We start from the raw sequence: 26,760 nt of genomic DNA, 5'->3' as shown, positions 1-26,760 counted from the left end.
GACGCCGGTCCAGGCGCTGACGCCTGATGCCTGACGGGGGCCTCCTCTGAGTCCCCGCCTTCTCGCCTCTGACACGAGGCTCACTGGACCCACCCCTTAGGTCCCTGTGGCAGCAAGGAATGGGCACGACAGCCCGACAGCAGCTCCGCGCGGCGCCCGGCGTGCGTCCCTGCCGCCCGTCTCGGGGCAGCTCCCTCTGCATCCCGGGCCCCGCTGGTACTTGCCTCCCACGCCACCGCCGCCGCCCCCAGTTCCCGCAGGACGCCCCTGCTTGCCCTCGGAGCGTCCCTGTTCACAGAGGTTTCCTCCGTGTGCCGGCCCGGCCCGCTCCCGAGAACACCTTCCCGTAGTCTGTAGGAGGTGCACCCGTCTTCCTCTCTCCCAGCCGCGGGCCCCCCTCCAAGGCCGGGTGCTGGGGGGACAGAGGTGCAGGGAGCTGGTGCTCCCCGGTGCAGGGGGTCCTACACCGGTGACCTCACCAGGGTGTCCTCACGGGGGCTCCGGGCTGTGCACCGTGACCTAGGGCTGCTCCAACCAGAGCGTGTCTTCCCACGGGGCTGCCCGAGGAAGAGGAAGGGCCTTTGGCGGTTTGCTCACTGAGGGTCCCAGGCAGGCACTGGGGCGGCACATAGGTCCCAGCAAGGACCACGATCTGATGACTGAAATGTAGCCCGCGCCTCCTGGGCCCTGCATGCGTCAGCTCATTCCGCCCCAGATAACCCTCTGAGGTGGCATCTGTCCTGCAGCCCCACCCTCAGCGAGGAGCCCAAGGTACAGAGTGAGGATCTGCCAGGACCGGAGGCCTCAGGGGAGTCAGGTACCGTCAGGCTACTGCAAGAGTCCCAGCAGGCGAGGGCGGAGGCCTGGGCTGTGGAAGCAGGGGTGGGAGAGGCGCTTGTGTGCTACAGCTGCTGTAACAAATTACCACAGACTGGGTGGCCTAAAACAGCTCAGGTTTATAGTTCAGGAGGTCAGAAGTCCAAAATGGGTCTCCCTAAGCCAAAACCAAGGCGTCAGCAGGGCTGGTTCCTTCCGGAGGCTCCAGGGAGAACGTGGTTCCTTGCCTGGCCGGCTTCTGGAGGCTGCCGTGTTCCTGGGCTCGTAGCCTCCTCCCCTCGTCACTCTGACCTCTGCTTCTGAGGTCACGTCTTCTTCTCTGACTCTCCTGCCTCCCTCTTATGAGGCCCCTCGTGATCACGTTGGGTCCATCCAGGCCCACTAGGGCCTGTGGGCTGGGACGCTAGAGCCCGCTGATGCCTTCGGGAACCCACTGCTCCCCTGGGACGGCCCTGGGCGCATGGGGGGCCGCAGGATGCCACGGGATAGAGGTAGGGGAGGGTCTCAGTCTGGGAGGTGCTGGGTCTGAGGAGCCTGAGGGGTGTCCCAGCATAGGTGAGACAGGTGTGATGGCCGCCAGGGACAGAGAATGGGGGGTGGGCACCGACCCCAGGGGCCCCGTCCACGAGCGCCGTGTAGCGTGAGGCCCGGCACGGCAGCGAAGATGGGAGTGCCTGCTGTGCTCAGCAGAGAGCTGGGTGCGGAGAGTAACTTCCTGCTGGGGTCGCACAGACCTGAGTGCCGGCGGGACTTGCACCTGCACCTTCCATCTGAATGGGGACGCTGAGGCCGAGGAGGAGCCGGGTGGCTGGAGGAGAAGGCAGGAAGACCTCCACGGTGGGGGCCAGCTGACCCTGCTGCCTCCCCTGCCCTGGCCTTTCCAGAACTAGCTGAGCAGGACCCCGGGCAGCTCCCGCATCCACCTCCAGGTCTCCCCGGGCTCCCGCAGGGATGCACCGGGCTGCCTGGGCGCTTACAGGAGGTTGTCCTCTGGCCCTGGGGTGTCCATACCCCTCTGTGCCTGGAGGGGTCGTAGCACCTTCAGACGACACCTGCCCTGCTAGCCTCGGAGGGGGCCTCACTGGGCGGGGGCGCCAGGGGCCTGGTGCAGGCTTGCGAGGTGGGTGGCCCTTCCCTGGGGGAGCCGTGGAGTGCTCAGGGCGCAGGCAGAGGCCAAGCACGCAGAACAAGCAGATGCTTTCGGAAATGGCCAGAGCTTGAGGGCCAGTCAGGTGGCTGGGGCAGGGGTCAGAGGGCGGCCGAGACCCCCCACCCCGTCCCTGCACGCCCCGGCCCTGCCACGGCGCAGAGCTGGATCCGCGCCACAACGGCGCTGTGCCCCCGGGTCCCCAGCAGGACCGGAGGCGCTGCCCCGAGAGGAGGGGCTTTGCCGTTGCTCTGGCTGAAGAGAGCCAGGCCTCCGTGGCCTTCGTGCAGACACAGACGCGGCTGGGGACAGGCAGCCACCGCACGTCCCTGCCCTGCGTCGCGCACGCGCGTGCTCCCACGCGCGCACACGCACGCCTTCACACCCGCACACGTGCGCGTGTTCGCCCACGGAGTGTCGCACACGCGTGCACTCAGCGGGCACTCGCGTGTGCACATACACGGGTGCGCTCAGTGCCCACACGCCCCTCCTGATACCTGGAGCTCATGGCTTCTGCATTAGACACCGGCGGAGAACCCACTCCCCTCAGGGATGGGCTGGTCAGTGAGGCCCAGTGGTTTCAAGGACCATGAGTGCCCAAGGTGGTCTTAAGAATGATGTTTGAAGTGAAGCTGTGTCATTACGGGAAGACAGGCTCCTCCAAGGTCAGGCTGTGGTGGGAGAGGAGCCGGGGGGCACACTGAGACCTTGACCATGACCTGATGGTCAGACCCAGGGGCTTGGTCTGGACCGGGAGACAAGGCCGGGCTGGGGCTGGAGAAGCTCCTAGCTGCTCCCGCTGGTTCCCGGCGCTGGCCCAGCCCTCAGTTGCCACCAGCTCTCCCCACCGCCACTGACTCCAGGAAACTTTTACTGCCAGGGGTGGGGTCTCCAGGTAGCTGGGAGAGACTGGGTGCAGCCCGGCTGCTCATCTGGAGGAGACATGATGATGGAGTGTACCTTTGGGGCCCCGAGGATTCAGCTGCTCAACTGGGGGAGGTTGCCTGAGCTGGCGCACCAGGGTCACCGCCCCCAGAGCTCCAAGCTCCGTAACCACTGCCAGCTAACATCTCCAGTGGGAGGGCCCCTGTCCCCACCTCTGGAGGGGCCCCACCACCTACCCCCTGTCATCCCCATGCCTGCTTGTCACTGCAGCTCCTAGCCCAGCTCCCTGTGCCCCACCCAGCCCTGTGGCGGATCCTACAGAGGGGTCTTTTTAAAGACCTCATCGTCCGTCTCCTCCTCAGATCCCACACACATCTCTTCCTGTTGCTCAACACAAATGCCCAAGCTCTCTCATGGCCCTCAAGGCCCTGTGCCCCACCCCACCTCCCTGGCTGGCCCTGCCAGGTTGTTCCTGCCTCAAGGCCTTTGCCCTGGCTGTGGCCGCCCCAGAAGACTCTTCCTTGAGCTCCCCTCAGCTTAGCCTGGTCCTTCTCATGTTTCAGGTCTCAGCTCAGACGCCCCTCATGGGAAGGCTGCCCCAGCTGCCATTCAGATCAGTGCCCGTCACTGCTTTTCACATTGCCCTTTACTGTCTGTCCACCCCATCTGCACTCGTATTACCTGTCTCCCTGTGTATGGCCCTTCTCTCCCACTAGGCTGTGAGCTTGACTCAGGCCTGCCGGTGGGGCGGCTTGTTCTTCTGCATTCCATCCCCTAGTCGGGGTCCTGGCTGTGAGTGTAGTTGAGAGTGGCTGCGGTGACAAGTCACCGACTCGGCAGCTGAGCACTACACTGTTCTCTCTCAGTCTGGAGGCCAGAAGTCCCACAGGAGTGTCCCCGCGGGAGTCAAGCTGTGGGCTGGGCCGGCCCCTCTGCGGTTCCAGGGAGAATCCCTTCCCGGCCTTTCTGAGCTTGTAGAGGCGCCCACATGCCTGGCTTCCCGGCCCCTTCCTCCATCTTCACAGCCAGAGGGCAGCGTCTTCCCGTCTCTTCTCCCACTAGTAAGGACCCTGAGATTAAGCTGTGCCCATGGCATCGTCTCCCCATCTCCGGGTCAACTGACCAACCTTAATTCCACTTTGCTGTGTAAGGTTCACAGACTTCTGGGCTTAGGGCCCTTTTGCTGCTGACCCCAGAGGGGTAGATCAGGACACCCCACTGCATGAACACCTTTCCCCTTCGCTGCCAGAGGCCTTGGAGCTGGGCCAAGTGCAAGAGCTCACACCCTGCTGGGGCACGGTGCAGTGGGCACGGGGGCACATGGGCCTGCAGACACCCACCCCTGAGGTACAGCCACCCCCCAGCGGGGGAGTCAGGGTTCTCCTGCCAGAATCCCACGTCCCAGGACCAGTCTCTACTGCTCTCCTAGAGGAAGAGCACATCTTGGCTAAACCCACGGACCCCAGGGTCAGACTGCCGGGTTTCCAATCCCAGCCCTGCCACATACCAGCTCCGTGGCCTCCAGCGTGTCACCTCACTTCTCTGTCTCAGTTTCCTCATCAACAAAACGGAGATGACAATAGTATGTCCTCAAAGGATAGGCGTGAGGGCCCAGTGATTTCATGGTTAGAAGCCATTCAGCGCGGTGCCACATATGTGCTGTTTTTATGGCAGGAAACAGGGTTTCGTGGTATGATGTTTATGGGGGCGGGGTAAGGGGAATATATGTAATTGGTAAATAATTCAAACAGAACAAAAGGACTTAAAAGCCCCACCTAGAGGCTGGCACCGTTGGCCATTTCTCTTTTACGGCTGGAGATTAACTGTGGGCTGTGTAAGTGCATGTGTCTGCCTGTGTTTTGCCGCCTTTAGAAAAGGGAGCGCTGGCCCAGTGCCCGAGGCTCTGGAGCTGTGTCCCAGGGTCCCATTTGAATGGCTGCGAGCTTCCCCGCTGAATGGACCCGCCTCTGATCACCCAGCTTAGGGCAGGCGTATGCAGGCCCTGAATCTGGGCTCTAAGCTGTGGGTCCCTGGATGCCTCGCCAGAGCTGACCTCCTGGTGCCCCTAGCCCCACAGCAGCTTAGAGGTGGGCTCTCAAACTCCTTCCAGGAGCCCCTCGGCCCCCTTACTCTCCGTGGATTGTTTTACAGCAAGTTTCATGATTGGGAGTTGTGCTGCTGGCGTCCTGGTGTTGCACCTGCGCGCTCTGGAATGTTAGGTGCCACCCCGTGGGCCTGGATCCATGTGGGGCATATACTCGGCCTTCTCAAGGGGCGGTTGTTCCCCCTGGATCTGAACTCGGTTTGAGCCCACGGAGCGGCCAGGTGGCTCCGGAGTAGTGGTCAGGGTTGGCGTGTACTCGCAATTACAGTAACTAGTTGGACCCCTTCTCCCACTTTGCATCCCCATTTCGCAGATGGTGAAACTGAGGGCGGAACTTACACCGGACAGATGTGGGGGCTCTGTTGTCCTTCCTTCAAGTCCCAGCTCCTCGACCTCGCCGCTCCGTGACTCAGTTTCCCCCCCTGTAAACTGGGCGTAGGAGCCATCCATATTCGTTGCTGTGAGCGTCGGAGGAGCCGGCCCATACAGCGTTCGGTACAGCTGGCACCGCGCTCTCTGACCTGGTGACGGGGATGGGACGGCGAACGCTCGAACCCAAGTCCGCGGCCCCGTGCGGGCAGATCTGCGTCTCGGGGCTGGATTAATCGGGCCTGCCCGCGCCCCGCCCCCGCCCCGCCCCGCCGCGCTCCCTGGCCGCCGCCTGCGCGCCAGCCAGCAGTGAGCCTTCCGCCGTCGTCCCCGCCGCCTGTGGGCCCTGCGCCGCGCCCGACGGCGTCTGGGAGCCCAGTGCGCACCGAGAGCCGCCCGGAGCGCGCCGAGTCGGCGCGGCGGACATGCGTGCCCCGCGCGCCCCCGGCCTGGGTTCCGGCTAGGCAGGGCGCCACGGGAGAGGGGCCACCTCGACGGGCCGAGGCTGGCGGTGGCCCGCGTCCATGCCGCCTAGCTTCGACTCCGGCTCCGGTACGGGGACTAGCGGCGGTCGCCTGCAGAGCGCGCCGGACCCGGGGCGCCCGCGCGGTGAGTGAGCGCTGGTGGCTGCGGGGAGGAACTCGGGACTTCGGGGGCCGGGGTTGAGAGAGCAGCCGCCCCTTCTATAGGAACGGGGAGCGGGAGAGGCCCCCGGCGCTCTGCTCACTCCGCCTCTCACAGGAGCCGGACGCGCGGAGACCCCACGTACCTCCGCCTGCGCCCCTGGGGCGCACGTGGCGGCAGACCCGCAGAGAGTCCTGGGCCTCGGCCAGGGCGCTGGGGGGCCCGCGGCGGAGGCGGGGCAGGGCGCTGGGGGACGCGCGCCTTTGTCTGCGCCCTGGCGCGGGCTCGGCCGCCCGGGTTCCCGGCCGCCGCCGCGCTCACCTGCCCGGAGTTCGAGCTCTTTGTCTGGGGCGGGGCGCGGCCGGCGGAGTCTGTGCCGCGTGTCTGGGCCGAGGCTGCCCCGTAGGTTGGGTCCCCGCAAACAAAGCGCGCCTTGACCTCCGCCCGCGGCCGGGATTGCGTATCTCCGGGGAAAGAGTGCTGACCCTGATACTCTCTGTACGGAGCGGGCCCCTTCCACGGGGACCCTGAACTTGCAGCCCAGGGATCTCCAACCTGCACTTTGGCCTGAAGTGACCCTTTCCTTTCACACCTACACCGGCTCAGTGCCAGGATTGGAGGGTGCCGGCGCTGCCTGGGTCAAGTCTCAGTGGATAATCCTCGAGAAGTTATTAGCACAGATCTGGTGGTTGCGCTAGGGCTGCCCACCCGCCTTGGGTCAGCTGGCTGGCTCCGGACCCCTTGTCCTGGAAGGGAAAGAACCGAGGGACCTCGACCTGGGTCAAGTCCCAGCAGGGGTGGCTTTGTGCCTGTGCTGGGAAGGGCTGGAACCTGAGCCACGGCCTCAGAGGTCCTGGGAGCTAAGGGTGCCTGTGGGTGTTTGTTGAGAGCCTTCTCCAGTGGGCCTGGCTGTGCCTGGCCCGGTATCCCGGCCCTTGCCGTGCGGTGGAAGCCTGCCAGGTCCCTGCCCACGACCCCTGTGGGGACTTGGATCCCTCAGCTTCCCTGATCAAACTTTAACTTGGGCAGTGTGGCTGGGAGGACCGGACGGACAGGGGACAGTGGCCTTGCCACCTGCCTCCCTCCTTTGCCCGGGTGGCATTCCAGGGCTCGGCAGGGCCAGGGAAGACGCTCCCCGTCGCCGCTCCTCGCCCCCCTCCACTCCCTCCTCTGCTCCCCTTTCACTTTCCCAGTGTCTGGGGCGCCACCTCCTGGCTCTGGGGCCTTGAAGTGAACCAGAACTGGCCTGACTGGGCCTCCCGGGCAGGGCAGCGGCGGCGCCTGCAGCCTTAACTGGACTTGCCGCTCTTCCCTCCACCCCCAGTCTCGGACCGAGGGCAGTCCTGCCCCGCAGGAGCAAACGCACTTTCTCACAGTGACACCTCTACCACGTTCCTTTGCGACACCAGCCTTGGTGGGTCGGGGTGCCCTGCTGTATCAGGTGAGGGCTGGCACACACGCCGACCTGCCGTGGAGTAGCCCCCTCCCCCTCCCAGTGGCCCAGCGACCACACCCCTGGGAGCTAATGACAGCTTGCAGGCCGAGCTCATTCATTGCACCTGCTGATGGCACCCGATGAGGCACTGGGGTGGGTTGCTTGCACGGTCAGCACCACCCCCGGGCCCGGAGGAGCTGTCGGTGCCTCAGGCAATGGAGACCTTAAGGGGGCGGCCTCCGGAGAGCAGAGTGGCTGCCCCTGCTCTGGCCCATCTCATTTGGGCGGCGCCAGCCCTGCCCACTCATGCCCTTCTCCCGCTGGTGCAGGGCAGCAGGCGAAGAGGATTTAAACGTGTGCCAGTGGGGGTGGGGCACCCTCAGACTGACGGGGTCTGTGAAGGCCTGTGGGGACTTGGCCGAAGCCACTGGGTCAAGGGCCCAGACAGGCCGGCCGGCCACACCCTTTGGGGGCTGGGGGAGAAGCTCACACTGTAGTTTGGGGCAGTGGGAAGGCACTGGAGTGTTTTCAGTCCAGGGTGACTTGTTCTGGTTTGGTTTTTAAAGATACTCTTGGCTGCTGAATGGAGAATTAATTTGTGGGAGTGTTAAGGAGACCAGCTAGTAATTAAGCAGCTGTCACTCGGGCTGTGTGGCCTCAAGTGGGAGTGTCAACAGGACCCCCTCCTGGGGTCATGGCGAGGGTCCAGGCCTGTTAGGCCTGGGGTTCTTCGGGTGGGAGGAACGGTGACTCATGGGCCTCTGCGGGAGGATACAGGGCTCTGGGGGCCCCTGGCCGTAGCTCCCAGCAGAGCTGGGGCCATGCCTGGTGCAGAGTGAGCCGGCGTGAGGTGTCCCCATCCTGGCCCTGAGCGGTAGGAGGGCCGGCGCTGCTGACTCTGCCGTCCTGACCCCGCGGACCCCCAGCTCAGGTGGACCCCTCACCCACCCATCCCCGCCCACCCCCCGGGAGTCTCCTTGGGCAAGGCCACGATCCAGGCTGCTCACCACGCAGGATGCCTCGGGAACACCCTTAGGAAGAGGTAAAGCCACAGCCTCCCTGCAGAGGGCACGCCGGGGCCTCAGCTCCCTGCTCCCCTGGGCGGGGGATCCTCCGCTGGGGACTCCCGCCGGCCTGGCACCGCTGGTTAACAGACTCCCCTCTGGTGCGGGTCCGAGTCCAGCCCGAGGAGCGTGGGCCTGTGTTTTCGGGCTGCGTTCGCCACCTGTTTTCTTCCCAGTGCGGGGTTTCGGGGCGTGGTTAGGCAGGAGGCCCCAGCCCAGCACGAGTGTAAGGGGCACAGCGGTCTGTTCATGGTTCGCTCTGCACGTTGCCGTCAGCAGGCCTGGAGTGACACGGGCCCGGGGAGCCTCCGTCCAAGTGGCTCCTGCCCTTTCCCACAGACCCGGGCCCTGCCTGTGCTGGGCCTCCTGTGTGCGTCACTGTCTGGGACTCCTGTTTCTGTTCTGTTCACCTGTCAGTCTGTTCTCACCTCAGTCCCCGTCTCATGATTGACTTTCTTGCACCACAATTTACGTGCAACAAAACGCGCCTGTTCTGAGTGTACAGTTTGGTGTTTCGACGAATACATCCCACTACATACCCCCCACCAGAGTCCGACAGAGGATGTTTTCATCACCCCCAGAGAGCTCTTTCACGCTTTTTTCTTTAAGTTTTTTATTTATCATGGTGAGATACACATAACAAAATTACCATCTTAACCATTTTAAGTGTACAGCTCGGGGCATTAAATACATTCATATCGTCGTGCAACCGTCACCACCATCCAGCTCCAGAATTTCTTCATCTTGCCAGACTGAAGCTCTGTCCCCATCAAACACTAACGCCCCTCCCCTCCCCCGGCACCCACCAGCCTGCTCTCTGTCTCCATGGACTTGCCTGCTCTGGGGGCCTCATATCGTGGAAGCACACGGGATTTCTCCTTTTGCGACTGGCTTGCTTCACTGAGCCTAGTGTCCTCAAGGTCATCCACGTTGCTGCCAAGTCAAAGTTTCCTCCCTTTTTAAGGCTGAATAATATTTCATTGTGTGTATACACCACATTTTGTTTATCCAGCCATCTGTTTATGGACACTTGGGTTGCTTCCACGTTTGTTGTTTTTTTTGTTTTGGGGGGTTTTTTAAGTATTTATTTATTTGGCCCGCACCGGGTCTTAGTGGCGGCACTCGGGATCTTCGTTGCCACATGTGGGATCTTTTTAGTTGCAGCAGGCGGGCTCTTAGTTGCTGGCATGTGGAATCTAGCTCCCTGACCAGGGGTCGAACCCAGGCCCTCTGCATTGGGAGCGCAGAGTCTTAGCCACTAGACCACCAGGGAAGTCCCTGCTTCCACGTTTTGGCTATTGTGAATAATGCTGCTGTGGTCGTGGGGGGACAGATACATGTTTGAGCTTCTGCTTTCAGTTCTCTGGACGTACGCTCACAAGTGGGATTGCCGCATCATACGGTGGTTCTCTGATTGATTTTCTGAGGAACCTCCATACCGTTTTCCACAGCGGCTGCACCGTTTTCCATTCCCACCAGCAGCGCACAAGGGTTCCAGCTTCCCCACGTTGTGCTCGCCAGCCCCGGCTGTTCTCTGTCTTTCTGGATAGTGGACGTCCTGGGGGGAGGCCTCATGCCCTTTGGTGCTCAGTCAGCCCACGCCAGCAGCAACCACTGTCTGCTTTCTCCCCGAGGAAGAGGCCACGATGGGGGCATCGGGAGACCCTGGAAGCAGAGCGGTGGTGCCCAGGGCGGCGGGAGATGCGAGGATTGGGCTGATTGATAGCTGAAAGGCATGTGGTTTTTTTGGGGGCTGAAAATGTTCTAAAACAGGTTGAGGTGAGGGTTGCTCACAGCTGTGTGCCTCCAGTGGGCGTGTTGTATGGTATGTGAATCATATCTCAGCGAAACTGTTTGAAAACAACATCAGCTAGGGAGAAAAGGTCTGCTCAGAACAGCCTTACGGGCTTGCGGCCTTGAGCCAGCGGGTGGGCCACACCCTCATCCTCCCTGTCCTTCCCAAGGCCCTGCACACACAGGGGCATCTCCCCAGGAGGGGAGAGGCCGAGCGGCCCAGGGGCCCATCAGAAACGGCCACGTTCCCCCCTGAAGTGGGTTGACCCCACTCCACCTGGATACTCAGTGCATCATGGTGGCCGGGGTCCCCAGACCTGTGACGCAGCATGTCTGGGGCGTGGCAGGTGATGTCCTGCAGCCTGGGGCTGGGGGGTGGGGGCACCCCAACTCTGCTCCCCACCCCCCCGCCACCTCCAGTGCCAGGCCTAGCGGAGCCCTCAGGTTCCTGGTGCCGGCTCCGCGGGTTGGTGCCCCGATTCCCAAGTCCTAACTCCCCACCCAGCAGGGCCACGCTGAGCCCCTGCATCCCTGCTGAGCGGGGCGTCCTTGGTTCCCTGATCACAGGCCGAATGACCTGTGTCCGAGTACTTGCAGCTGGGCCTGGGCATGGTCACCCTCCTCCATGGGGGCTGTGGGCACAGAAGGATGTGTTCTGCCAGGCTGGGCGGCCCTTGTGTGCACAGAACCTGCCCAGACCTGTTTCCTGGGTGCCGGGGGCAGGGGGTGAGGGCCAGGTTCACCCCAGCGCTGTAGGTCTCTCTGGCCTCTGACCCTCCTCTCTTTCTTCCAGGCGTCTGTGGGCTCCGAGAAGCTCTTTGCCCCGGCAGCCGATAAAGGTACGTGTGTCCCTGGGCTCCTGGCCTCTAGGAAGGGACAGGACACATTCCTGAAGTCCGTGGCGGCCCCCAAGTTAGGCTGTCTTGGGTTTCAGGTGCAGAGCCTCAGGCAGGAGTTGGGTGCTGTCATTTACTGAGGGATGCAGCCCGCCCCCCCCGCCAACCCCCGGGGAAAACCCCAAGGAAACAAGGGAAGCTGAGAACGGGGCCAGCGTCTCGGCCAGAGCTGGGCAGTGCTGGAGCGGCGGTTCCCAAAGCGGGGTCCCCGCACCGCTCGGGACCGTGAGGAACGCACTTCCCCGGGCTCAGAGGCTCTGTGGTGGCCAGCAGCTCCCGGCTCGGGATGCAGCCCCGCCAGCACACCCAGGCCCTGGCCAGTGAGCCCCGAGTGGCATGGCGCAGGTACCCAGCATCTCACTGTCCCACAAAGCTCTTCTGGCAGGCACTGCTCTGGAGGGTGGATGCCTGGCCACGGTCCCATCAAGGCCAGGATAGGCCTTTGTGACCCAGCCTGTCGGCTGTGGGCTGTGGCCAGGAAGGGGGTTTCACTGGACCCAGCGCAGAGAAGGGGCCCTTTTGCTTGGAGGGCTCCCTCAGGATGTGACCACACAGGACAGGCTTTGGGGCACCCGCAGCCCTGTGGGTCCTGCTGGCCTGGTAGCCGGGCATGGCCTCTACGTGCCTTGAACTCAAGAAGCCCCTTCCTCAAGTCAGAGCATCGCAGCCGAGCAGACGCCTGCTGGGGAGTCTGGGTAAGGCGGCCCACCAGAGGCTCCGAGGAGCCAGGCACGCTCAGCTGGCCTTTCACACGGAATTAACGTAGGGCGCATCCGTTTCAACAAATGACCACAAACCGCGCAGCTTGAAACAACAGACGTCCACCTGCTCGTGGTTCTGGCGATCAGAAATCTGGAGTCAAGTGTGCGCGGGGCTGCGCTCCCTCCAGAGGCTCCGGGGGAGGGGTCCCTCCTGCCTCTTCCAGCTCCTGGTATCGCCGGCAAACCTGGGCGTCCCTGGCTTCTGGCTGCACCCTTCCCGTCTCTGCCTCCGTCTTCACGAGGCCTCTTCCTCTTCTGTCCCTTACAAGGACACTGTCACTGGATTTAGGGCCCACCCGATTCCAAGCTGATCTCATCTTGAGATTCTTAGCTTGATTACGGCTGCAAAGACCCTTTTTCCAAATAAGGTCACAGCCACAGGTTTGGAGGTTATGATGCAGCAGAGTTCAGGGAACTCTGGGCTTTGAGGTGCCCAGAGAGGTGCCTAGTGGCGGAGGGCGGGGGGTGATGAGTAGCAGTGCTCATGCTTTTCCAGTGGCAGGAGGCTCTTAGAAGGTTCCAGGCGTCTCCAGAAGGGCTGGGGCACTCGTGGTGCAGGTGGGGTCACGTCCAGGTCTGCATGGCCCATGCCTGCCTCTTCCCATTCTGATGGCTGCTCTTACTTTGTGAGGGCCTCGTGTGGAGATGTGCGAGAGACGGGAGGGGACAAAGGGCTAGCGTCCCTGGGCAGCTGTGAGCAGCAAGTGGGCTGAAGCCAGCGGTCCTCTGTTCCTGTCCTTTTTGCAGGAGTGGTGGCATTGGCCTCCTCGGTAGGTGCGTCCCTAAGCAAACAGACCCAAGGCAGAGGGAGGTGTTGCCCTAGGGAAGGAGACTTCCCAGAGGCTCCAGACCTCTCACCTCTTTGCCAGCCTGGGTCACACTGTCCTGCAGCTGCAGGGGAGGCTGTGGCCAGCTCTTCACTCAGCATGGCAGCCGCGGGGTCAGCCCACAGCCCAGCGACCTGAATTTCCACTCCTCCAGGGGACTGGGATGCTGCCCCGTGCAGGCAAAGCTGCTCACGTGGGTGGTGCTGCCCTCCGCCTGGCCGCTGGGGCTGTGACCTGAGGCCTCCCTTGTAGCAGTTTCAAAAGGAGGGTCTGAAGTGAGCAGGCGTCTGGCTCCGGCTGGCTGGAGCTCACGGCCCAAGGGCAGGCCCGCAGCTCGGAAGGGAGCAGAGGCTCTGGGCGGTGATGAGGGGGGCAGTGTTGGCCCGCAGCAGCTTCCTCCCGACAGGCAGGCGTGTCATCCGGAAGTCTCCCGCAGGGCAAGGGCCCACAGAGGGCTTAGGCCAGGGGTCACCGGGTGGGTCCCGAAGGAGCAGCCGCTAGCACAAGTGAAGCTCCTGCCAGAGGAAGGAAGGGCGACAGAATGAGCTGGGAGCCCAGCGCCCTGCCTGGCCCGGCTCCCTCGTGCACCTCCGTCTCCCTCTGTAAAATGGGGCCGGGACAGCCCCTGCGCTGGGATCTCCGTGGGCAGGAGGTGCAGGACACTCCCTGCGGGTCGGCCCTCGGGGCAGGTGGCCTGGGGGGCGGGGGTACCGAGGTGTTGTGGGCGGGAGCTCCGCGTCGCGCGTCGCCCCGTGGGAAACAGTCCTGGAGGGCATTCAGTGAGCCAGGACCCGGGCTCACTCCGGCCCCTCTCTCCGCAGGACCCACGCTGGGCGAGAAGTCCGAGGCCAAGGCTGGGGCGGCGCCCAAAGTCTCGGGCCTGGAGCGCAGCCGCGAGCTGAGCACCGAGCCGCCCTTCCTGCCCCCTGTGCGCAGCCCCGCGCCGGTCCTGCCCTCCGCCGGCCCCGCGCCCGGCGCCTCGTCCAGCCCACCCGTCAAGAAGGAAGCCCCGGGCCTGCCCCGCCTCACGCCGCAGCCGCCGCCCGCGCCCTTGCAGACCCGGGCCTCCCTCCCGACACACGTGCCTCTCCCCCCGGGCGCCTTCCCGGGCCCCGGCGCGGCAGCGCACAACGGCCTGCACAGCCTCAGGTGGGCGCGGGGCGGGGCCCGCGCAGCCGCAGGTGGGCGCGGGGCGGGGCCCGCGCAGCCGCAGGTGGGCGCGGGGCGCGCCGCCGGCCGGGCACTGAGCGCCCCTCCCTGCAGCAGGAGCAGCAGCGCCAGCAGCGGCGCCAGCCTGGGGCTCGCGAAGCACGCGTCCCTGTCGCCTCACGGGCCGGGCCCCCACCTCTCTACCTCACACTTGGCGCTCCGCTCGCAGGCCCAGCACCAGCACCACGCGGCGGCCATGTTCGCCGCGCCCCCGACACTGCCCCCGCCCCCGGCGCTGCCGGCCAACAGCCTGGTCATCCCAGGACACCCCGCCGGTAGGTCCGGGCGCCGCTGGTGGGGCAGCAGGGTTACTGGTCCCCTCCACTGTGGGATCCTAATCCCCGGGGGGAGGGAAGCGGCCCCTGGGGAGGGGCCAGCCCCCACCCAACTGGATGGCAGCCCCCCAGCAGCCCATAGCGCTAGCAGGCCACCTTGCCCAGGGCAGAGGAAGCTTCCTGCCAGGGCCTCCGATGTGTGTGCGCGCGCACACACACACACAGAGATACAGGTGCTCACACACACGTACACGGACACAGACATCCCTTGCTCCATTCTGAGCCCTTGCCAGGCCTGGTCGGGCAGTCTGAGGCAGGGGATTGGTGAAACCTGGAGCTGCTCCGTGGTCATGGCAGTGAGGGCTCCCAGGGCCTGCCGTGGCTCTTCCCATCCACCGTCCCTGGGCTGCTGGGCGGGCGGGGGAGGGGAGGAGGGTTGAATGGTGGAGGAGAGGGGCCCCAGGTGAACAGCAGCTGGCCTGGCCCAGCCTGGCCTCTCCCTCCTTGCCTGATTCCAGCAGGGGCTTCCTCACGGCCAAATCTTAGGTCACTAAGGATTTCTCTGTGGGTCTCCAATTTTTTTCTAAAATCTTGTCGGCCTAGTTTGGGTTGGGGCAGCTCAGTGCCCCAGGATGGGACCAGGAAACTGGTCTGGGGGTGCTGGGACGGGCAGGGCTCCCCTTCAGGGCTGTCTCCGGGGGCTCCCAGGGTGGCTCACGGTGTTCTCTCTTGCCTTTAGATGCCAGCCTGTTGATCTCATTCAGCCAGCCAATCATGTATTGCCAGCCTCATTCGGGGATTCTGATTGGTACTTGGTCACAGGCACCTCTCTTACCTCCACCCTGGGGCCCGCACGTAGCGAGCGGCCACCACGGCTTGGCCTGCCGAAACCGGGAGTGCCAGCAGGTGACTATCCGCCTCGCCCCGCCGGGAGCCCGTGGCCGACGTGCCTCTCTGTCTCTCTCTTTTTCTCTTGTAGATCACGAGCTGCTCAGGCAAGAGCTGAACGCGCGTTTTCTGGTCCAGAGCGCCCCCCTGGGCCCGGGAGCTCTGCTGCGGGCGGAGTTCCACCAGCACCAACACACACACCAGCACACACACCAGCACCAACACACATTCGCCCCCTTCCCTGCCGGGCCGCCCCCGACGCCGCTCCTGCCGCCTGCCGCACCCCCGCCGGTGCGTAGGCTGCGTGCCGGCGGGCGGGCGGGCGGGGGCGGCCCGGGCGCAGGACACGCAGCAGGCACACGCAGACGCTCTCTGCACGCATGCAGGCTGACACCATCCCCTTCCGTTCAGCCATCCGTCCAGCTCCTTCTCTCGTCCCCCCCCCCCACCCGCCCGCCCCGGGTCATGCCTTGAGGTTCCCCATCCTGAGCCATTCTTTCGGGCTTGGGGAGCACCGCGTGTCCACACGGCCGTGGGGCCAGTTGCACCCACATGGGGTCCTCAGTGTCTCCACTGGTAGCAGGGCGGCAGGTCCGGAGGCCCGACAGGACTGAGGGGCTACGGGAGCCAGGACTCTTCCCATGTTCCTTGTCCTCGAGGTCTCATGCCCTGAGCCAGCTGCCGTGGGGCAGGGTCCCCTCTGCTCCCACCCAGCTTTGCTTGTCACTCACTAGTCTGCCAGTGGCCTCGGTGTGTCCTGCAGCCTAACCACCAGCCTTGGGCTCCATGCCCTCGCCCCCGCCCCAGTCATGGCCACAGACACCAGATGGGCGAGTCTGCGCCTCCCGTGCTGGGACCACTAGAACAGGGAAGGCCAAGGGGCAGCACCCTCGGGGAGCCTAGGGGACAGCTGGCTGAAGGCCACCAGCCTTGCTCTGGCCACTGCCTGGCTGGAGGGCGTGGGTGGGTGCTTGAGCAGCGGAGGGTGTCCGCGTGGCCGGAGGCCTCACTCCCTGTGTCCTTCCCTTCCAGTTTGACAAGTACACGCCCAAGCTGGACAGTCCCTACTTCCGACATTCCAATGTGAGTGTCCCTGCGCGCTCTGAGCTCTCCAGGCAGGGTGAGGGGTGTGGAGGGCGGTGGGGCTGTGCCGTGCCCGTGTAGCCTCCCACCCAGTGCAGGGGTGACGGGGTGGGGACCAGAGGGCTGGGCCCGGCGTCCCTGCCCTGGGCGTCCAAGCGTCCAGCGAGGCCCCTGGAATGCCCCTCCCGCCTTCTCTTGCAGTTTTTCCCGCCCTTCCCTCCAGCCGTCCCAGGACTGCCCGCCCTGCTCCCACACCCAGGTCCCTTTGGATCCCTGCAGGGTGCTTTTCAGCCCAAGGTACCAGCTGCTCCCAGGAGGGGGGTGGGCACTGTGGGTGGGGTCTGCAGGACCGCCCCGCCCCCAGCCAGCCCTTGCCATCCCGGGGCAGCTCCAGCCGCCTCGCACGTGGTTGCGTGCGTCGTGACCCCGGGTGGCCCCCAAGGTGTCTTCACCTCGGTGCAGAACATCCTGACCCTTGGGGCCCTCTGTGCCCCATGGGGCCGGGAGAGCCTGGCTTCGCTCGTTCTCACCTCCTGCTGGCAGCGCTCGGGGTTGGGGTATGGATGGCGGCAGCACAGGGGCATCCTCGCTGCAGGAGGCCCAGGCAGGAAGCACCCCCTACGCCCCAGGACCAGGGACTGGGCTTGCTCCGCTCACCTGGCCTGAAGCGGGGCTGCCTTGGCCCTTGGGGAAGCCCCTGGCCCAGGCACGTCGATCAAGGGCCTTTTCAGAAACCTCCGGACAGGATATGGTGGGACTCCAGGCCGCCCCTAGGTGGCGCCTGGGGGCTCTCATGCCGCCTGGGCATGGGGCCTGCAAAGTCATCTCGTGCCCTGTCCGTCTCTCCCCTCAGACTTCAAACCCACTCGAGCTAACAGGCCAGGCCAGTGCTGTTAACACCCTCCTACAGAAAGCCCCCGGGGTAGGTGGCAGCGGTGCCCGTGCCTCCTTCCTTCTCTGGTGGGCATTTCCGCCGGCGTGGCTCCTCGTGGAGGCCCACATAGTCCTCTCCCCCCGACCCCCCGGGGCTGGGCTGCTTGCAGAGCCTGGGTCTAATGCTTCTTCCTCTGTCGATGGCAGGTGTCAGACCCATACCGGACAGCAGTCAGGGTGAGTGTGTGTATGCCTGCTTGCCTCACCTTGGGAGGAAGGGGCCTGGCGGGACCTCAGGGAAGGTCCAAGGCCAGGAAGGACTCTGGGTGCCTCTTGAGTGGCCACAGGGGTGCACTGTGACAGCAGGAATCTGGGGTGGGGGGGAGCGAGGAGGTCCTGGCCTCAAAGCTGAGCCCGTCGCCCGCCCTGTCGCAGAAGCCCGGGAAGTGGTGTGCCGTGCACGTGCAGATCGCCTGGCAGATCTACCACCATCAGCAGAAGATAAAGGTGAGCCTGAGTGCTCATGCTGCCGGCCAGGCCTGCGGTTCAGAGGCTGCCCCTTGCCCAGGCGCTGTGCTGGGCTGTGAGGGGTTGGAGGTGGGGAGGGGACAGGACAGCAGTGTGTGGGGAACTCAAGGCCACTTCGCACCTGGCCACCCAGGGTGACGCAGGCAGGGGTTTGGGAGGAGCTGACTCTGCGGGCCTCCCCACCATCAGTTGAGTCCTCCCAGTGGGCCGTCGGCCCCGTCCCCTTCTTCCCCCCAGGTGTCTATTAGCACTTGGGCCTGCTGTGTGCCTGGGTTTTTAGCCAGGGGCAAAGATGACCAAAAGCACTCGCGGAGCCTTCATGCTCCTGGGGGTGGGGGGGTGACAGGTGGTGAACAGGAACCCAGCTCGAGGCTGTCCCCCTCCCGGCAGGTGGTACCAGGCGCCCTGGCCAAGCGACACAGGGAAGTGGGAGACCTGGGGACCCACAGCTGGGGCAATGGGCCGGGACGGGACCCTGCCCTCGTATCGCAGAAGGGTCTCCATGCTCTCGTCTGCTGTCTCAGATAACACGTTACGGCACGCACAATACTTTCAACTCATCACGTCCTAAATATGCTACAAAGGCCCAGTCACAGAAAGGGATTTATGACGGAGTATTGTGGGATTCAACCTGCAGGTGCTCAGCCACCTAGAAGGCACAGTGAAGGAGGGGGGGCAGGTCCCCAGCTAGGGCCCAAGCACCCGCTCTGTCGCTGCTATCTCGGCAGATAGAACTCACCTAGCTCCATGCCTCCTGCGGCCCTTGTGACCCAGGGACGGGCTTCGTAGTGCTGTTTAACTTCAATAAATTTGAATCTTAATACTGAAGGTAAATTTAGCCATTGGAAAACTGGGACGACTTGGGTGTGGGATGTACGTTTCCAGTTCAATTTTACAAAATCTAAACAAAGTATTTCCAGTGAAAATGTAGCATCCAAATTGAGATGTGTTTTAAGTGTAAAACACAGCGGCTTTCAAGAAGCGCATGAAAAGGAGTGGAACACCCCAGTCAGGACCTTCCTGTGTCAGTCACACATGGCATTCGGTTATCCTGCATCTGCTGAAATGTCGTCAGGATAAATCTTACCTGTCTGTCCGCTCACTGGGCAAGGCCAGCGGAGCAGGTGGCTTCCCACCTTGCTGTCAGCTCACTGGCAGCCCCTGCGTACACTCTGTCCTGCAGATGCAGCTGGGCCCTCACAAACTGGACGCGGGCGCCAAGCTGGACTTGTTCAGCAGACCCCCTGCCCCGGGTGTGTTCGCCGGATTCCACTACCCGCAGGACCTGGCCCGGCCCCTCCTCTCCAGCTCAGGTAAGGCAGCCTGGCTCGTGGGCGCTGGGGGCTCGGCCACCGTGCAGGCCGGGGGGCGGCCGGGCGGAGGCGTTCTCACCTTTTCCCTCCGGCTGCTCGGGCAGCGTTCTTGTTTCTCCGGCCGTAGCTGGTGGGGTCTGGCAGCCTTGCCCTCCTCAAGCTTCTCCCGCTGCGGAGACTCCCCCCCACCCCCCCCACCCCCGCCGACCTGAGCCCCGCATGGACTCTGGCCAGGATGCCCTCCTCTCTGGGGCGTCCTTCCCGCTGTCCCTCCCAGGAAGGGTCTGGCTTTTCTATCGGAACCCGTGTGCTCGCCCCCCAGCAGCCGCTCCCCAGCCTTGCGGCGTCAGGGTCCCTGGGACTACCCCAGGCTCGCAGTGCTCCCAGGACTCAGCACAAGTCACACTCCAGCTCTGGCTGTGTGCATTGCAGCCTCGGCCAGGAAGAGGGGGTGGGTGGAAATGGGCGGGTGTCTCCCGAGCACTGCCCCAGGGGCCCCAGGACGCACTTCATTCCCCAGCGAGGAGCCATGACAGCAGGGCGAGGTGCTGTCTCCCAGAGAAGCTCGTGGAGACTCACTGCCCAGGGTTCTTACTGGGGGCCGTTCACGTAGGCAGCTCTGCCTACATGGACCAAAACCTGGACTCCCAGAAGGAAAGCAGGTGCTCACACAGACCACCTTGTTTGCACAAGCAACTGACCTTCCGTGAGGCCTTCCTATCAGAGGGAAGCGAGAAACCTGCTGGAACCCGAGTTCCCAGGCGCCGGCCGAGGGCAGCCGAGCAGCAGGCCTTTCCGAGGTCAGCGGCCTTGAGCCCTCGCTCCGGGGCTGCTGCTGCTTCCTCCCCAGCTGTCAGGCCCTCAAAGGATGTCACCTCCTCAGAGAGCCCTCCCTGACTGTTCCTCGGACACCTCCCCCTGCCCTCCTCCAGGCTCATGTACGCTCACCCCCACCCGCTGCCCCCTTGCACATGGACACATGGTCCATGCGGGCAGCCCGTCGGTGCACTGGCATGATGGGTGTCACGCTGGCCGGCTTGGTGAGCGTGGCGCCTCTTCCCAACCCCGGCTCCACCACCCTGATGGCCTCCAGACCCCAGCCAGGCGTCAGGGCCCCTCAGAAAGCAGAGGGCCTCCAATCTGGGCCAGAGCCCACAGGCTGTGGCCTGGGCCCCTCTGTGCGCCTCACCCACCCATGGCCCTGTCGTACACCATCCTCTTTAGCCCTGGGGCCAGCTGTCTTCCGAACTTTGACTTAAGGTCGCTTGGAGGTGAGGTCAAGTTTCTAGCTGGGAGCTCTCTGGGGACTCGAACCTGCGTGTGTCTGGGTGGAGGAGCCCACCTGTGACGCACACAGCGCACCACTGTTGGAGTCCCCACAGGTGGAGGGAGCTGGAGGGACACGAGGGGCGCCCACGTCACTGGTCTCGCCAGGCACTCACTTCTAGGCTCCGGGGTGGGGCACCCTAAGCAGCAGAGTCGGCCCCTGACTCAACAGGCCCCGTCTCCAGACTGGGCCTACTGGCTGCTCTCCAGGTTCGGTCCTGAGGGGCGTCGGGGGAGCCGGGGCTGTTGCCATCGTGACGCTTGTGGACTGTGGCCTGCAGCCAGGGGACGCCACAGGACGAGCTGCGGCCTCGGGCAGCCGTGACTCGGGCCAGTGTCCGTCAGCACCCAGGCCGCACCCACTGTTAGGTGACCGGGACTGTAGCTCTGGTCGGAAACTCCAGGGCCGCTGGCTTCGGGAGAGCCCCCTGAAGGCTCGATCGCAGGCCGCGTCTCTGCCCTTTTTTCTCTGGGGGCTCCACTGCTGTCAGCACCTGCCTCTCTGCTCCGCCCCCTCGGGGTCCCCCAGGCTCCGGGGAGATGAAAGCCCACCTCCTACCTGGTCACATGCCTGCAGTGGGAGGAACAGCCGCCCAGAGCGCACCCACCCTTGGAAGGAGCCGCAGTCGAGGCCCCGGGTGCACTCCGGCTTCCATCAACCTGTTCCCCTCTCAGGTGCTGCCCATCCCACCACCAACCCGTTCGGACCCTCAGCCCATCCTGGCAGCTTCCTGCCCACTGGTCACTTGACGGGTAGGTGCCCCTTGAGGTCCGTGCGGTCTGGCTGGCCTGTGCTGACATCAGGGCTGGGGGGGATGCAGGTGGGTGGGGAGATGACCCCAAGAAGCGGGTACTCCTCCGATTGCAGAGGTAGCGCCTGCCAGCTTCGGGAGCCACGGGGTGGGGGGAGGGTCCGGTGCACACGTGGAGACCCCTGAGCCCTCGTTACCCCCACAGACCCTTTCAGCAGATCAAGCACCTTCGGGGGCCTGGGGAGCCTGGGCAGCAACGCCTTCGGAGGCTTGGGCAGCCACGCGCTGAGTGAGTGACTGCGTTCCCCCCACCCCCCGCGTATGCGCCCTCACTTCGCGCACGCGCATGTGTCCTCTGCGCACGCCTGCGTGGGGCGGGGCCACCCTGACACCGGGCGCACGGACCCCTTTTGCCGGCTCCTTGGGGCACGTGTGGGTCTGAGGTCGGGAATCTCCGTGTGTGTGCGCCTCTCTCGCAACCCGGCCTCACGCTCCCACCGCCACCCACCCCCCAGCTCCCGGTGGCAGCCTCTTTGCCCCCAAGGAGGGCCCCACGCTGCACGGCCTGCCCAGCCCCCGCGAGGCCTGGAACCGGCTGCACCGGGCGCCGCCCTCGTTTCCCACGCCACCCCCGTGGCCTAAGCCTGTAGACGCCGAGCAGGTCTCAGCCCTGACCAACCACGACCGAGAGCTGGACAAGAGCAGGGAGGAGCGGTGAGTGGGGACCCTCCGCTCTCCCATCCTGCCGGCTTCCCGCCCCCGCAGCCCCTACGCAGCTCAGCTGAGCCGCGCGTACCTGCCCGCGGGGCACACTGAGCTCTGCCCTCAGTCTCTTTGGTTGGGAGGCTGGGAAGTCTGCATCCTCAGGGCCCGGGAAGACTAGGGGCAGGGGACCCCACCCCACACCCAAGCACTCTCCATTCTGCCTGCACAGAGGACCCTTGCTGGTGCAGGGTCTGGGTAGGCACCATCCAGGGCGGGGGTTCACTCCCTCCGAGGCCTTGGCGGGGACCGTGGGCTTGTGGACCACAGCGGGGCCTCGAGGGAGCTCAGATCAGCAGGGCAGAGAATGCCGTTGCACGCTGCAGGGGGCTGCTGAGCCACCAGGGGGCCCGAGTCTGGGAGGTACACCTGTGGGCAGGTGGATGGGGGCTGAGCTTGTGCGTGCCTCCCTACCCCCAGCCCCATGCGTTGCAGAGCTAGGCCAGGGCAGGGGAGGTGGTAGCCACGTTCTCAGGTCAGTGGCAGAGGCTGGGGCTTGAGTGTTCTTGAGTCGTGGCCAGCCACGTGGACAGGAGCAGAGGGCTCCCTGTCCGGCCCTTCCACCCAGGTCCTGTCCCCTCAATCCTGAATGTGGAGCATTTCACTCATGGGTAGTGCTGCGTGCCAGGCACTGGGTGCACAGGGTGGAGCTTGAGACAGAGCAAGGAGAGAGAGGAGATGACCTAGAATCAGCCTGGAAGACGGTGGGGATGTGTCACAGAACCCAGGAAGGGTGCCAGGGAGCAGCCCAGGACCTGCCCACCTCCTACAGCCACAGCACTTTCGCCACAGCGGGTCAGGAGCCCAGGGAGTTGCAGGTCCCCCATGGGGACCTCAGGGTCGAGCGGGTGGGGCTCGAGTAGAGTGATGGTGGCCAGGTGCAGCACTGAGGGTCGGGGGACCTGGGGACTCCCAAGGGGAAAAGGAGCCTCGGATCTGACCCAGTCAAGCCCAGCTGCCCTCCCAGCCTTTCATCAAGGTGGGGGCCGTGCCCATCGTGCTCCCAGCTCAGGGGCAAAGGACTAAAAAGTACAGGGTGAAGAAAAAAACAACAGGGTGGCGCTTCGGGTGACAACCAGTCTGCAGTGGGGTGGATGGAACTATGGTGACCGCAGCCAGGCCACACGCTCCACATGAGGAAGGATTTGCAGGACCCTGTTCCTGCAGCGGGTCTGGGGCCTGGGTGGAACTGCCCTAAGTTTCTCAGCGAAGGACTTGTCCGGGCTCAGGGGCTCAGCGGCCTGGGTCCCCGTGGAGCGCTCTGCGGTTCTGCTGCAAAGTCGGTCTCCGTGGTGCTTGTGGAGGGGAAACAGGCGTGGGGTAACTCTCGTGGGGACGTGGGTTGTGGTCACCACGTGTTGACGGGGTCCCACTAGCAGTGATTCCATGGGAGCCGGGGGTGCTAAGCGGACCCCACACGCACGCACGCAAGGACCCTGAGGTCACTACGGCGGGCAGTGGCCTCGCCGCGTTGAGGTGGGAGCTTGGTGTCAGGGGAGCTCGCTGCAGGGTGTCCCGCCAGACTGAGGGGGGCTGTCTTGTCGCTCCCAGGGACCTCCTGGAGAAGACACGCCTGCTGAGCCGGACCTCGCCCGTGGCCGCCGTGGGCCACCCGGGCAGTGGCCTCCTGCTCCGCGGCCAGGGCGAGCCGGGCCGGCCCGGGGTGCCTGCCGAGCGCGAGGCCGAGCCCCGCGTCAAGGAGAGCCGCTCCCCGGCCCGGGAGGACAGCGCCAAGCCCAGCAAGGCGGCCCTGGGGGACGGCCTGCGCCTGGCGGGCCTCCTGGGCCGTGAGCCGGTGAAGCCGCTCGAGGCGGCGGCCGAGCGGCCCCAGAGCGACGTGAAGGTCAAGGAGGAGCGCGGGGAGGACGGCGACGCGCCCCCGCAGCCCGGCCCGGGCCCCGCGGGCCGCGAGCGCCCAGCTTTCGCCTGGGAGCCGCCGCGGGAGGCCTACCGCGGCCCCGAGCCGCCCCGCCGCGCCCCGCTCGCCCCGGGCCCCACTGCCCTCCTCGAGCCGCCCGAGCGCCCCTACCGCGACCGCGAGCCGCACAACTACAGCCCCGAGCGCTTGCGGGAAGCGCGCCGCGACGAGTTGGAGCGCGCCCGGGCCGCGCACCTAGACGGCGCGGCGCTGTTGCCCACGCTGGGCGCCCTGCACTACCCGCGCCTCGCGCCGGCCGCCGCCGCGCTGCACAACGGGCTCCTGGCGCGGACCCCGCCGGCCGCTGCTGCCTCGCTCGGCGCGCCGCCCCCGCTGGTGGCCGCGGCCGGGCCCCCAACGCCCCCGGGGCCGCCGCGGAGCAGGACTACGCCGCTCGGGGCCCGCGCGCCCGGCGAGGCCCGCGACTACTCCCCGTCGCGCAACCCCCAGGAGGTAGAGGCGCGGTAGTGGCCGCGGGGCCGCGCCCGCCGCGCGTGCGGAGGTTCCTCCACGAACGAACGCACTGCTGTCGACTAATCTAAACGTCTGTTTCTAGAACTTAAGCACAGTTCCATCGGTCCTGGGGCGATGCTCGCTCTTCCACTCACAGCCTGCGGAGTTGGGGGTGTCATGCACAGCTCTTCTGGGGGTGGTCTTTTGTTTTCCGAGCTTGAGATGAGGCTACTGGAAAAAAAATTCAAGTTTGTACCTTTTTTCCCACAGGTGAGAAGCGTTTTTAATAGATTTGTATTTTTTTCAATTTTGTGCTCTTTAGACATTTAAATGAAACAAAAAAGACTTTTGCTTTTTAACTTTTAGTTTGCTTTTGCGATTTAATGGCCTCAGAGCCCCAGGGGTTTTTTTTGTCTTATTTATGGAGAAGAAAACGGTCATTTTGTCCAGCGCACTGTGAGGTCCCCACTCAGGCCCAGCCCTGGCCCTCCCTTGGTACTTGGAACCGAAGTTACAGATATATATTAAGATAATAATGTACAAAACTTTATTTGCCTTATTATGCAGAAGTGTAGAAGGGTTTCTTTTTCGGTTTGTTTTTTTAAAAAAAAAACACAGTGTAAATAGTCTGTTAATATAAATATATGATGTTATTAAATTCTTAACCTGGGTAGACTTTATAAAAACGGTTTCTAGAAACTCCTCTGGTTATCTGTTTAACGTGGTCACAAAAACCCACCCGCTGTCAGTTGGAAATGCCCTGAGATGTTTAACTGCAGCACCGTCCTTCAACTATGCAAGCGCTCAGGGCGGCCGGGCCGCCGGGGGGACCACGGAGCGGCCCTGGGACGTGTGTGCACCTTGTGCTAACTGTGCAGCGTCCTCGGGATCCACCCCAGACAAGTAGGGCTTGGGAGGTGAAAAGGCTAAAGGCACAAAAGAAGTAACTTCTCTTCTCACGGAGGACATCAGCAGACGTTTGTCTCATGTTTTCCCACCGGCCAAGGCCTTGGCATGATTTCCTTTTGGTTTCAGTCTTACTTTCATAACCCCGTGAATGTCACCATGCCCTGTTGTCAGCGTACCTTGTTTGCTGGCACCCACACATGTGTCCTCGGCGTTTGAGCCTTGGTTCGGCCATCTGTAGCTGTTTGCTTTCTTTGGTTCTGTATCTTCAACCCTGTGTTTCCACTGTAGACTCCGGTTATTTTAAACATTCTGTTCTCACATCAACCAATGAAGGTAAATACAGCCTTGATTTTGGATGGACAGGTGGTTGAGTGTTTTGTGGGGCTTTGTGACAGCTGGGGGTCGCGCACCCACCCTCAGTTCCTTCCCGCACCCTGGGTGCTGCCACCACCAGGGCTGCCCAGTGGAGCGCCGTCCTCGAAGTCGCCGACCTCGCCTCGCCCCGCTCCCCCAGGCCGTTCAGGCTCATCCCTCTGACCTTTGCCTGGCACCTCCAGCTGGGCCTTCAACTCCGCCTTTGGTCACGTGGTCCCCACCCTGTCATCTGCCACATCACCCCTGTATGGAACTTGTCCGCTGGGTTGGTCTTCTCTGTGCACCGGCTGTCGGGGTGCACGTCCAGGGCGGGGCGGGCCTTGCCCCCCGCTGCCCCAGCAGAGCAGGTGGTGGCTGTTGGAGAGGTGAGAGCTCAGGAGGGAGGGGAGCAGGGGCACAGCTGGCTGCCTCCACCCGCCGGAGGAGAAGGGCGAGGGGGCGCCTGCCCTGTACTGGGGACCGCAGCTACTTGAGCACTGGGCCCTTATTCCTGCCCTGGCCGTGGTTTAGGAATGGGGCCCTGGCACTGTACCCCAAGTGGATTGGCCTCCTTGAGTGAGCAGCCAGGGCCTAAGCAGGGCCTCTGAGCCCATGACGGTCCCCATGGAGGGTTGGGGGTGCCCTTCATCCCCAGGGACAAGCTCCTGGTCACCGTTGCACCCTGGAGCACCAGCCAGGGGCTTGCTTCTCCAAAGGGGTTTGGTTCCCAGGGACCAGCGCCACTGGGCCGCAGTGCCTTCCTCTTGCACATCTTGGTTTTCCCTGGTCTCAGTTGTAGCCTATACAGCAGAGCTTCAGGGGCACCCCGTCACCGAGTTCTCCTGTGACTGGGGAGGCTCATGGCCACGCCCACCCTGGGCTGCCCCCCACCCCGCTGCAGGGTCCCTGCAGAGCAGGCAGTGAGAAGCAGAGGCCCAGCCGGCTGGCGCCCAGGGCTCTGGGACCCCACCCATAGGTGTAGTTGCAGGGTGGGTGCAATTCAGGGTCTGCCCTTGACCAGTTTCACTTGGGAGTCCAGGGATATCACGTGAAGGAATAAAATACTTGAGTTAAAGCCAAAGGACATAGTCTGCACTGAACCATAGGGAGCAGGGGAGTAGGCCTGCGCTGCTTGCCTTTTCCCAGACAAGGGCCCCTAGCAGCATGTCACCTGCAGGGTAGTGCTGGTATCTGCCCTGGGGCAGGCCATCCCTAAGGGACGTCCTTTTCAAGGGATCGTGCTCTCTAATGGAGTGTCATCCGGAAGGGCATGATTTTTGATGGAGCAAAATCAATAACGGAATTTTCCCACTGGGGGGCGCCCTCCGTGCTGGCTCATCACCCAACAAGGGCCGTAGTCTACGAAAGTGGCCC

General features: G+C 64.0%; 1 protein-coding gene across 10 annotated transcripts in view; it reads left to right on the top strand.

Annotated features, from left to right (window-relative positions):
* The window catches only part of FBRSL1 (fibrosin like 1), an 84,193-nt gene extending 58,799 nt beyond the window's left edge, over window positions 1-25,394 (top strand). Inside the window, exons 6-20 of one of the 10 annotated variants that reach the window (XM_089894278.1) lie at window positions 11,053-11,098; window positions 13,565-13,892; window positions 14,007-14,227; window positions 14,967-15,035; window positions 15,207-15,406; window positions 16,148-16,198; window positions 16,400-16,495; window positions 17,052-17,120; window positions 17,279-17,308; window positions 17,510-17,578; window positions 18,783-18,912; window positions 20,914-20,991; window positions 21,196-21,279; window positions 21,506-21,704; window positions 23,304-25,394. In XM_089894278.1, the coding sequence (XP_089750404.1) occupies window positions 11,053-11,098; window positions 13,565-13,892; window positions 14,007-14,227; window positions 14,967-15,035; window positions 15,207-15,406; window positions 16,148-16,198; window positions 16,400-16,495; window positions 17,052-17,120; window positions 17,279-17,308; window positions 17,510-17,578; window positions 18,783-18,912; window positions 20,914-20,991; window positions 21,196-21,279; window positions 21,506-21,704; window positions 23,304-24,138 (2,505 nt within the window). In that variant the 3' untranslated portion in view covers window positions 24,139-25,394. Of the gene's footprint in view, window positions 1-11,052; window positions 11,099-13,564; window positions 13,893-14,006; window positions 14,228-14,966; window positions 15,407-16,147; window positions 16,199-16,399; window positions 16,496-17,051; window positions 17,121-17,278; window positions 17,309-17,506; window positions 17,579-18,782; window positions 18,913-20,913; window positions 20,992-21,195; window positions 21,280-21,505; window positions 21,705-23,303 lie in introns of all 10 variants that reach the window. The other 9 variants (XM_022598141.3, XM_022598144.3, XM_089894280.1 and 6 more) reach the window with 9 other exon arrangements.
* Window positions 25,395-26,760: the final 1,366 nt, after the last annotated feature.

Source organism: Delphinapterus leucas, chromosome 14, assembly GCF_059928025.1.
Source record: "Delphinapterus leucas isolate spDelLeu-1000000601 "Yukka" chromosome 14, BTC_Dleu_Yukka2, whole genome shotgun sequence".
Lineage (NCBI taxonomy): Eukaryota > Metazoa > Chordata > Mammalia > Artiodactyla > Monodontidae > Delphinapterus > Delphinapterus leucas.
The sequence above is the reverse complement of the archived record's forward strand: the minus strand, read 5'-3'. Positions and strand labels throughout refer to the sequence as shown.